At 45.4% G+C, this 12,643-nt stretch overlaps 1 protein-coding gene across 3 annotated transcripts in view; it reads left to right on the forward strand.

Moving 5' to 3' along the window:
• The window catches only part of FANCC (FA complementation group C), a 2,294,314-nt gene that overhangs the window by 2,076,108 nt on the left and 205,563 nt on the right, over positions 1-12,643 (forward strand). For all 3 annotated transcript variants that reach the window (XM_069625705.1, XM_069625706.1, XM_069625707.1), the window contains one exon: positions 9,922-10,122. In XM_069625705.1, coding sequence (XP_069481806.1) covers positions 9,922-10,122 — 201 coding nt within the window. The remainder of the gene's footprint in view (positions 1-9,921; positions 10,123-12,643) is intronic.

Raw genomic sequence — 12,643 nt, forward strand, 5'->3', positions numbered from 1 at the left:
TGTGTGCCAGCCCCCACCCTTAAATTTAGTGGCCCTGAGAGATGCCTAATTCAGGGGCGGGGCTGCTCGGGGAATTGCATTCTTTTTTTTTGCTTTGCCCTTGATGCACAGAACCATGCATCAAGGGTAAAACGAACATAAGTATTATTACATGGCTAAGCTGAACCACATTGAATGTAAGCCAGTCTAGCCAGTAATAACAATTATGGTGCACAGGCAGTCTGGATACACTTTCTGTGGCATGGCATGTTTTACTGGCAAGGAGTCCATATATGGTAACATGGGCATATATTGGTGCCGTCTGCAAGTACATGTATGGGAAAATGTTTTTATACTGGCATATGTTGTGGGCAAAGTTGGCATGGAATGCATTGGACAATGTTCCTGTGCACGATTGGAGAGTTGCATCTATTGGTGTTTTCCTTGTGCTACCATACACAACTAATTGCGAGCTGTATGGCTTTTTGCCAAAATTGCCAAAGCAAGTGTTGTAAAATGCACCATTTTAACCCTGTGTTTCAAAAATGTTCTCCGGGGGTGAAGGGGGGTCTGTGAGAAACCCTCTTCAGCACCTGTTGTCCAGTTTGGGTTCCTTCACTGTGCTCTGCCGATTCTGCATAATTGGCGCAAACATTTAAGCCTCTCCAGTTCAAACTACCTGTCACTGTTTATGATGTGTGTTTTAAAGTCACACACGGCACACCACCATGCCATCCTATGTAATATGTATGCATATGATGCAAAAGTTAGTCTGGCATAAACCTTTTTCAGTAGAGAAACATAACTTTGCCGCAGTTGGCTTGCAGTCGAAATAATTCTTCCAAGAGCACTTGACACTTGATGTCTGCACCTACCCTTGCACCTGCCACCAGCTGGCCGCACTTCTTATTTATTGTTTTTATTTTATTTATTTATATACTGTTATCCCATGTACTGCACTTCCCCATCGCACTTTTCCCCTTCCCTCCTCGCCTGCACTTCTGCGATCTCAGTGTCACCCAGCCTAGTAAGATCGTTGTCTGTCTTCCCTCTGTTCCCCTCCCTTGCCTCGTCACGCCTTGAAACACTTGTTTATAGGCCCGTTATAAATGTCATATCATATCATAATGATTATGATAATCATGCTTCCGCAGTGGCGTGATGTGGGCTGCACTAGGTGAAAGATGTAAGGTTTTAAATCAAAACGTACATCTTACATGTAACATAGAAACAAAGGGGGAGTGGCGCATGTCACGCAAATGTTCCGTCTGCCATTGTGTACTGCCATTAAGATTATTATGCACATGGCAGTTGCAAAGTCGGCTTTTGGTGCCTGGGGTCAGGCAGCTCCTGACGGGGCACTGGCATTATAAACGGTTCAAGGTCAGTGGCGGCCAGTGAGTTTCTTTATTACAGGGGCATTACCATCTTCCACAAATTAACGCAAGCAAGCATCCATACGTAACGCAGGGGAACTTGGATGTTTCGCCTAAGAAAATGCTGAAAATAATCTGGTGCATATTACGGCGTGTTTTCATGAGAAAAATGGGTTACAAGATCTGTAAGGGTGAAGAAGTAAGACTCTGACACAGAGGGTTCATGGTGATGGCTATATGATATGATAGGTTATTTATAACGTGCTTAATACCCAGAGGTTTCTAAACGCGGACCCGGGATTCAAACCTGTGGTGCTGTGTGTCGTCTTGCTTCCAAGGTGAGCACGTTGCCCCTGAGCTATCCTCTCGAGACATTAAACATTTATTCAAAGGTGCAAAAGGAAAAGAAAACCCTAACTCTGAGAGGGGTTCCCTGCCTCAACGGAAACAACTAGTGTTAGAATATTCATAGTAAACGTCCCACTGTCCAGTGTCAAAATCATAACTCTGTCACTTACACACTAAGCTAGCAAACTCAAAATTGATCCAGAGGTGTGACTTCCGTCCCCTGGAAAAAAAGGCAGTTCTGGTTTTACAGCCACTCCTGTCAGAGAAATGTCCTTCCTTCCCCAGCCTTCCTCAGGCTTACAAATCAGTTCTTTGGGGTCCCAGACCCTGGTTGGTAGTTTTAGCTTACCCTTGTCCGCTATTGCGCTGAAGAGGAATAGCATGGATGCTTTTGCCAAGCTGTATGGATCCCTGACCATTGGGTGCCAATCTGGTTCCCTCTTACCAAATGCTGCACTGATGAAACATTGCCTGGATGTTCTCTCCAAGCTCTAAGGGTCTATGACCCTTTGGTGCAGACCTGGTTCCCTTTCACCAAGTGTTGCACTGAAGAGGTGTTGCCTGGATGTTCGCTGGAAGCTGTAGACTTTCGCTCTCCTGCCAAGCCTGAGTACAGGTCCATGGATGATTTGTTTGTGAGTCCTAGACTTGCCTTTTCCGGCTCTATTCTCCCTTTCCCTAGACTTTGTTCACTCCAAACCTTAGTAATATTCCATATACGATTAGGGTGCTAGTCCAAGACCCGGCTTTCTGGCTATTACAACATGCTCTTGAGGTCTCTGAGCCCCTGTGGCTTCCAGCGTACCTTGTGTTATGGCTACACGAGTGCTGGCTCCCTCGAGGCAGCTGGGCCCACTTGCAGTACTGTTGTAACATTCTGGAGCTTCCTTCGTCCTGCAACATCTTTGCAGGTTTCTTTTGCTGCTGATGGTGTGCTCGTGTCCTTCTGTGGGCCCCTGTTCTCTATGGTACCTGGAGTCTTGGTCTGCTTCTGGGCTGTGCAGTCCTCCCGTCCTGGACCAGACCCGGACTCTCTCCCGTTGTGCACCGCATCCCAGTCAGCACCCACCTGCAAGTCGGACTCCTCTTGGCTCTCGTGGTTCCTCTTGGCAGGGCTTGACAAACTGTTGAGTCTGTCATTGTTTTTTATATTACTTCTGCCACTCACTGTTCATGATCCACTAGACTGCTAAAAGTGGTTCAAATGCATACTCGTTAACGCTCAACATTACCTCCTCATCTCGGTACTGAGTATTGAGATGGTAACTCACTAGTACTCCTCGTCTCAGTACTCTGTTTCAGTTGCCTTAGCAAAGTAGCTAGGGTGTGAGGGTAAGTGTGAAGAGGAATGAGGACAGGAAGAAAAAGTGGGGTAATTCTGGAACGGGGCACCAGTGTGATGTGTTGGGTGGGAATGCTGCATACTCCCAATGTGGTCGTCACTGGTCCCAAAGGGTGTCTCCCCTCCTATGAGATCCACCCACTGAGTACCACCACCAGGGGGACTACGGGGAGTGGCCTTACCACCCTGGCCTCATGGGAAGGGGCTCCCCCTTCGGAAGCAGTGACAACATCATGGAATTAGTCACAGGTCATAAAATTTACTATTGATTCTCTAGGGTAATGCATGAACAAATCTAGTAAATGGCATGTCACCCACAGTATGCAGGTGCATTTGACAACATTTTTATTGTGGCCGAGTTGGCAACATATGCCAGCATTGCCATTGTATGTCATTTTTATGCAGATATGCCCACAATGTATGCTAGCGCATTTCCAGTGTAAATCATTTCATGAAGCTGAGTCCATAATTAATGGCAGTATTTCTAGTCTAAAGCATTTTGATTTTGTGGCCACAATGTATGCCATTATGGTCACTGTAAATAACTAATGAATCTGCAAACACAGTCTCGTCATGTATGGTCACTGTACATCACGTTGATGAAGCTGCAGCCACATTCTGTTCCAAAATTCCCAATGTAGCAAATTGGATGATGTTAAACAAACATTGTAAGCCAGCATTGTCACTATCAATAACATCCTGATGCAGCCCCCTGACGCCAAACACATGGATGCTTTGCTTACACCTACACATCACCCACACACACAATGCAAGGACAAATGCAGACTTGAAATCCATTAGTGCAAGAGGGAAAAAAACAGAAGACAGGCCTTTAAGTGTCCACGACCCCAGACTCTAGAACCTACTCATAGTCCATGAGCCTTCTCACTTTTACATTTCAGGATGAAGCGCACAACCCTCCTTGTGAAGGAATAACTTCTCCCTAATGCCTATGTCCACACACCCTCAACTCTCCTTCTAACCTGAGACTGGGTGATCTGCTCCCTCATGTTTCCTCCACTGGTTGCTTGCAGATCCCATGGTGTCAAATTGCCCACCCTCCGCCATTGTTATATCTTGCACACTTGTACTGATCCCTTGCAAACTGCTTCCCTCACAGGGTACTTTCCCCTATGACTTGTACAGTGCTCTGTTGCTTCCAAAGCTAAGACTGCACTCAATAAATACCATAATCTATATGTAAAAGTGAGAATGCGTTTGTTTGTGGTGGGATTTGTAGCGAAGCATTGTTCTTTATGCAATTCCACACTGTTTCACCAATTTGGACAGAATTTTGCATAGTTGTCTGCGGACATTATTGGCCACATGACATTTGGAGACCCCACCACTTTCCCGGATTTCAGCAAAAGTCAAAATGTGTGGGTTTGTGGCATGACGAAGTGTGGTTCCTTATACAACTCCACACCGTTGACCAATATGCACATGTTGCATAGTACCTGTTGGGAACCTCTGAACATTACTAGCTACATTATATTTGGGCACCCCACCCCTTTCCCCGGATTTCAGCACCTTCACACATGAGACGGTTGCTTGAAATCGGTGAAACATTAATGTGGTTGTAGAAGGACCTCTCCCGACACAAGAAACAAAACCTGAGGTCCAGGCCCTAGAATGCACAGTTTTCAAGATATTTACACTGTAATTCACTGCAATGAACTGCACCATGCCAAGGTGAGGTGACGGTGTGGAGGGAGCACAGACGGACCGAGTATGCAGCAAAACAGCAACATTCGCCTCCCCAAACGTCGGTGCCAGGTTAGATCATCCAGCCACACACGCCCATTCTCATTGCAGTTTACTTCAGGGTGCAAAGCACATCAAGCGATAAGCGAATCAGAACAGCGACCTACAGGATCAGTGTTTTCATGTCTCTCTACAGAACCCGTTTGGAGAATGGGTACCTCTGCTAGTAATGTGATAAAACTAATAAAACTCATGAGACACTGCAAACATGTATTTTGGGTCACTCAGCGTGATCTTGGTTAGTCCTGTTTGCATCCAGTCTGCATATTGTAAACACATTTTGACATGCTCAGTTGTTTTGTTTTTCTGTCACGTGTAATGACCCTAGAACCACTTACCCTATTACACGGACTAAAGGTTTTTGGACGCAAAGAGGCAACAACACACACTTAGACCAACAATTGGAATATAATCGTTTCTTTACGGGCCCTTTTATTCATACAAAGTATAAGTATATGAATAACTATTGGAATAAATGCAATTGGTTATACATAGACACACCCAAAGACAAGGATGGCTACAAACAAGGTCTACATCAATGTTGGTGCAGTTGAAGAAGAAAGCTTCATCTCGGACACTACCGAGTCCCAAGGCAGGTAGGCAGAGAGATCACACGTGCTAACGGGGTCTGGAGAGGAGCATCCTCCCTCTCAGCGAGACTTCATCACCCGGGGTTTCAATTCTCTGTCTACCACCAGGATACCTCTCCTCTTATGGGGGGAAAATCCCCAGCCCCGCTAAGTTGCCAACCGTCCCCGGCCGAAGGACAGAAAGCAAGCATGGGGAGCAAATAGCGGAAAAATCCATCAAGCATGGTGTTGGGCAGAAACCTGTGCAGTTCCCTTAGGGACCACTGCAAAAGATTTAAGACTACAGGTGTTTGGCAGTAAACCCACTTGGTAGCAGTCTGTACAACACAGATTCACTTGGTAGCTGTGGCTGAGCAGTCAGACTTCCCTCAAGAAGAGTTAGGCAGTATGCAGAGTATACACAATAGGTATAGAGACACAGTAGTACAAACAAACACTGACCAGAGCTTTGGTGTAAAAGTATATCATTATTTATTTAAAAACACACTAATTTACACTAGCAAAAACGAGGTGAGTAAATTCAGCACACAGTCACTATCATATATATACAACCCTATTCACTTATTAGACAAGTCTTAGTGAGAAACACCACTTATTTTCAGACAGAGGTGAGCGCTTAACATAAGATGACACTCTAATAAGTTGTAAAGAAAGGGAGGAAAAAGGCAGAATTAAGGAAGCACACAAGTTTCAATACTTTAACAAAGAACCACAGTAAGGCAGGATAGGCAGAGTTCTACTGGAGAGCAAGGAAGTCAATTGCAAGGCCCACTCTTGGAGAGAGCAAGCAGAAGGGGTCCAGGTTCACACAGTGGGGTTATGCCCAAAGAGTCTTGTAGATAGTTTGTGCAAAAAGGATGAAATTAAAGTCAGGAAAAGTTAGCTAGGTTGTCCCAGGCCAGCCCAGGTTAGAAAGTCGAGGCTTTACTGTCACCCCGAACGATCTGTCGCAAGGGAAGCCAGGCGGGACACAGTACCTTAAGCGTGAAGGAAGCTCCAGCGGGGGCAGTTGTTCCTGGCAGCAGGTGCGAGTCGGTGTTTCGTCCAGAGGAAGAAGAGGTTTCGCCGTGGAGGAAAGATGAAGGTCGTTGCACTGCCAGGGAAGAAACCAGCCGCGGAGTCCTCCGATTAAAAGGTACTACCCTTCTCTTCGCGGTAGTGGTAAACCGTGGTATTCCGGTTGCCGGGGTGCTTGGCACGGGCAAGGCGGCCACGAGATGCTCCAGGAAGGTGAAAAGAAGGCAAAACTGGTTATCCCTACCAGTCAAAGGAAGAAGACTCTCCGGACTGGAGATCTCCTCTGTCATCGGGAAAAGTGGTGAGACAGTTCAGGAGGGCTCCACCGGTGGTGTCGTCGTTGCAGGTCGGCTTAGCTTCTCCCTCCTCGGATTCTTGGGTCCTGTGGCGACTTCTGAAGTTCCAGTCCCCAAAGCCCTGCTTTTATGCAGCACACCCCCATTCACTCAGCCTAGCTGTCAATCAAACATGCTAAGTGGTGAGCCGGCCGGCTCACCACTTGGGGCAATCACACAAGAGTGCGACTTGAGTTACCAAGGTAACTCAGTCCAGGGTGCCTAAACCCCCTCCCACACCCCCTGTGGTACCCAGACAGAGTGGCACCACTTTTGGAGGCTTCTGTGGAGAAGCCCGCCAAAAAGTGGAACAAAGGGCTCGACTTGGGTTGGAGTCACAGAAGAGAACACAAACGCCATTTTAGAATCGAGTTCTGGCAAAAAATACCAACCGGTGAATTAATATTAAATAAATAAACCGGCGGTATGTTCGAGGCTATAAGAATTAAATAATTAAAGTTGGTAGATTCGAACAATGGGAAAATCCCATAGAGATATATTTGCGGTCGAATATAAAAAGTAGTATCCACTGCCACCAGCCAAAACTCGATCAGGGGGGACGGAGACCTGCCCCCTCGAACAACAGACCCCGGGGCAATCGAATTGCCCCGACCAGTACATCCACAATTTGATGGTTTGTACTGGTTTCTGTTCATAATTTGGGACTAGCAAAGCCAATGGTGACTTTACATGCCCTGAGAGACAGTAGTCAGTCCGAGGGTATGGAGTCTATGTTGGGGGGTTGCTACGACACCCCTGGGTTACGGCACAGAGGGTGCTGTGTAACCCACATCAAAAAAAACACATGAGACCCTATGGAGTAAAAGACCCCATAGCCCATAAAACACATGGAAAGCTAAAGGAACACCTCAAATCATGTCTAAGAGTGGGAGCAAAAGAATCTCACTCTTAGCAGGAGAGAAAATAATAAACCCCAGAAATCCAGCAAAGCTGCTGGGGGACTCACTAGGTTTGGGAAATTAGCCTTACAGAGAATTCTCCCTAACACATGGCGAGCAAAGAGCGGAAAAATCCAGTCAGTAGTGGGAAAACCCAGTTTGTCACCCTCACGCTCGTTCCCAGCACCCCTTATCAATGCACCTGCACAACTCTTGACTTCCTTCTTGGCTCATCCTTGAGCGAACAGTACAACAGCTATCCTCCACAGTGAGCTCATCTTCTTCATAATAAAATATCGCACCTGTGGCAGAACTCATGTCTGCTAACTGAGCTCACAGAAACGTAGACTACTTACTTGTATATAAAAAATGTAATAAGTTAGTAACTCGCCCTCATTCTGTAAATATATCTTCTATGGGAAGGGGCATGGGGATAAATGGCACAGTCGTTCTTGGCTGCTTTGCATAAAATCAAGAGCATTTTGGGAGCATATAAATGGACATAGATTTTTATATTTAACACATATGTCTGTGATAATGATGTCAAAACTATTTTGTGCACACAATGCACAGTGGATGTGGTTTTCATATGTCACAATAGTCGCTCCAACAGTAAAATGTTTGCAAATGTGAGTCATGTATACCACTTTTGACATTCCTTGATTTTAGTTGTGAGGCTTGCCGTGAGCAGAAAACGATTTCTCCTGTCCTTTGCAACAATCTCCCTGGTGATAATTAGTTGGGAAAAACATCTGGTTATTGTGGTGTCCTTGAAGACCCCTGACGTTCCCTGAGGGCCCTTCGGCCCCTGCTCTGTATGGCTGTGGACCCCCTTTATTGTAGTGTCGAAAACTGCAAAGCAAATGGATATCTTTTTTATTTTATTTTTTTATTTGGGTATTTTCCAGTTTACAAGAAACGTTTTCACTGAAATTAAAAAGAAATACAACAGTATCATCCTAGTATTTCCAAAACAAAATGAAATATAGATGTCCAATACATACATGATATTCCATTAAAAGAAATTAATTGAAATTAGGTCCTGAGGAGAGATTGCCTTAATGTAAGTTACCCTAAAATGTATTGCAAAAACACAGATAAAAAGGGACATGGGTAAGAGGGATCCAAGAGGCTGTGCAGCCTAAGTACAGAAACAACAGATTACAGATTGCTGGCAAACCAGGAACACAAACACACTGTGAGCTCTCTTGCAGTGACATCATGACATGACAGTTCATGATTTATCATGGCATGGATATATGATGCCATGATATATAATTTCCTTATATGACGTGCAAACTGAAGTAAATGTGGGTGGTCAGACGTTTGAGTCCGGGACTATTTTTAATGCAGGCATGAATTGATGGTTATGCTGTTTTTCACACTAGCTAAAAAAGGATTTGCAGGAGTGTTGAGAGTGGACGTTTGCGCTGGTTTTTGTTCCAGTGATATTGTGTTATTGCGGAATGGCACATCAGCCCACATAAGACAACGTGCAAGCGTAACCGAGTCACTGACTGACGGGTAGAATCCATCTTGTCCTTCTTGCATAGCTTGCTGTAGCTTCGCTGCCTGTTGAGCTGGCATTACACCCCCTGGGGAGCATGCGCCTCCCTTCCTTCCCTGGAATCTTAAGAGAAAGCAAAACATGTTGGGAGAGGGTACTTAATGTCAGATAATAATGAACAAGTGAACGTAACCTCGTAAACGTGTAGTGACGTGCCAAGTACTAGAATTCTGTCCTAATGTGTCAACTGACCATAACTAAACTTGACAAAGATCTGCGAAGTGGGAATGAGGTAATGTAATGACTGGGGATAATGTATACTGTTATGTGTTAACTGGGTTTGCTCGCAACCTGCAATGATGTGCTAGTTATGTCCAAATATACTTACATAGAAAATGAGGCAATAATATTTCTAAATCAAAATATTTAGCGCCTTAAATTGGCAGTTGTACAATAACCAGCATTTGTAAAACCAATTGTTTGGGCTTTGGAAATGTACATGGTAAGTGTTTTTTGTCCTGTGTGGCTTTTTCCGAAACAATCGTTAAGTGGACATTTACAGAAACGGGCCTATTGGCGTTGCCAAAGCTTGTTATTTACTGTTAGGTAATTTCCTGCCTTAACGCCTTTTTTGCATGGCATTAACGGATCTAAAATGGCAACCAATGAGTATGTCATGAATGTCAGTGTACCTCTAGTGAGTAGCTCAATGAACATGTAAGACTCAACTTATCATTGTATAATTCAAATTATTTTCTGTGCAGTTAGAGGCCAGAGTGGTGGCTGATCGTTTACGAAGCATTGTTGGAAAAATAAACCTCTCGTCGCAAGTGCTGGAGGATGCTGTTACCCTGAAAACAGGCGTGTGCCACCCTGGTACAATCCAGCTTATTAAGCACCTCACTATAAACGTTTTGCTGTTCTCTTCCAACGGGCCCAAGATTGCAAAGGACTACATTACTCAGGTGAGTGATTTTTTTTTTTATTATTATTTTTTTTTTAACTGCGACTGATATGGACTCGTCTTTGTGTTGTAAAATTTTGCTTTTTATTGAGGAGCAAATGAGAAAGTACAGTGATGCCCGAACCACAGCTCCCTATTCTCTGAATGATTTTCAGTGGACAAGATGGCAGACTTGAGGCACTGTGCATTGGCATGGTAACGGAGCTACAGGGCAACATAGCAGGTGACTTAGCATATGCCATCTCAGGACACCTGCTGGGACCAATGTGAATCTTCCTCTGCCATTCATGGGCCTTTGCTTGCCATATGGGCCCTGCACACCCAGAATATGTCTTAAGATGGTCTCCCTACTCCAGGCTTGATAGCAGCGGAAGACTGGATGACGTATGTAACAGTGTTGGGTAGCAGGCTGTGGCTGTACATTGTCTGGAAACCAATAGTGCTACAGTGCTATGCAAAGCATCCCATTCAGTCTGCCATGGGGTTTTCCATAGAGGCGCCTGTGCTTTTATGCAGTCTGATGTGCTCTTGATAAGGATAAACATACACATCTTCACACCCGCATTTCTCTATCGTGTGCTGGTGAGATTTTCTGAAAATCACAAGCATTAAAGGGCCTCATTACACTTGGGCGTTGTGGGCGAGATGCAGCGGCATTACCGTATAGCGCTGCATTACTGCACCGCCCAACTATAGGTTTGGTGGAAAGTTGTTGGATTCACCTCCAGCCATGAGCCAGCGGTCAATATGTCAGTTTTCTGCTAAATTCCACCGAAAATGCTCCATTGAGTCCTACAACTGAAAAAATTGGGATTTACACAGCCACTTGTAATCCGGCGGTATTACCGCTGGACCAAGTGGGGGTAACTGTAATACAGTTTGGTGGTATCTGGGCAGATTTACCACCCAGATACAACCAAACTCGTAATGAGGCTCAAAAACTGGAGAAAATGTGAATCCTTCAATATGAAGCCCCGTGCTTGGCAAGGATCGGAGTGCTGGTGAAGTGGCAGTTGAGCATGCCCTCACAATTCATAATTTCGAAGCATTGACACAAGTAGGTGGTCTGAACCAAAGGATCTTAGAGAGTAGCGTTCCATTTTTACAAAAGGCCCAAGCTTGCAGAGAAAACTCCAAACCGTTCCATTTTTACAAAAGGCCCAAGCTTGCAGAGAAAACTCCAAACCGTTCCATTTTTACAAAAGGCCCAAGCTTGCAGAGAAAACTCCAAACCGTTCCATTTTTACAAAAGGCCCAAGCTTGCAGAGAAAACTCCAAACCGTTCCTTTGACTCTAATGTTCACTGGAAGTTTAAGATTGCAGTGAGGTGAGCCAATCAGTGCAAACAAGGAAGCCACAGCATTCATATTGGAATGAAAGAAGCTCTGCATGTAGGGTGTACGCCAACCAATTCTTCATGTTAGAAATATCACCCAAGTACCAGTCTGACTTCAAAAACCTTTTTTTGGCTAGGGGCGAACTGCAGCTCTGTCAGCTTGGCTTTGCTTCGTTGATGCCTATGGCTCAAGATGTTATTTCATGGGTAGTATAAATTGTGCGGACTGTGCCCCATGACCGATTTTCCTTTTTCCTATGCTGTGAGAGCGCTGCTTTTGGAACACGTCACTACTACTAGTTGTTATGACCCATGTCCTGTGTCCACAGATTGGCTCAGGTTTCAAAACCCCTGTAAGAACTGTGTGAAATCCATGTCGGTGTCAGACCCACACAAGGACTTTTGCTGGTGCTTGGGTCCAGACCATGGCATGGAATAATGGGGGCTCCTGTCAGTCTTGACCTCTAAGGCCGCTAGGGGACCATTCGCAAAGGTCTTCATTACTCTCCTCAAGAACGGAAAGCGGCATGCCTGCAGCCTGCACAATCAGAGTCTTCTGCCTTCATGATGTCCCATTCTGCTGAGAAATCCAAGGACCGTGGGAGTCTTATCCCCCTACACCCTCTCCTGCCAAACCACCCTTCCACACCCACCACACCCGGGAACGGAAAAGAGTAAGAACATGAAGCAGTGGCACAGGTGGACCCAGTTCTCCAATGACTCCTTCAAGTTCAATTCTTCATCCAAGAAAGCCAGTTGCCATCCCGCTACAGGGAATCGGCCTCAGACAATTCACCATCTGCTCCGGTTAAGGTACCATTCCCCACCAGCTCCTCCACTCTGTAACAGTGGCAGAAGATGTTTTAAATCTTTTCTTGATTTTACAGTTTTTTTTTAATTAAACCCTTCTCCACCCCTCAGACTTAACAGATCCCCATCCAAGCTTTAGTTCTTACCCATCTGGATGGCGGAAATGCTGTTAACATGGGCCCACCTGCCCCGGTGGAAACACGCGAAGGCGCTTTTCAGCCTGTTTAACCTCCGGCATTTGAAAGTCAGAGCATATCTCTCCTACACTTTCTCTATTGGCTGGCTCCCCATTCACTTCCGTGCACTATAAGGCCGTGGTTCTAGGGCAGCCATTTTATCTGGCTAAGTACTTGTCTACTTCAAAGGGATTCGGGCT

This window comes from Ambystoma mexicanum, chromosome 6p (genome assembly GCF_040938575.1).
Source record: "Ambystoma mexicanum isolate Mex_15411 chromosome 6p, UKY_AmexF1_1, whole genome shotgun sequence".
NCBI lineage: Eukaryota > Metazoa > Chordata > Amphibia > Caudata > Ambystomatidae > Ambystoma > Ambystoma mexicanum.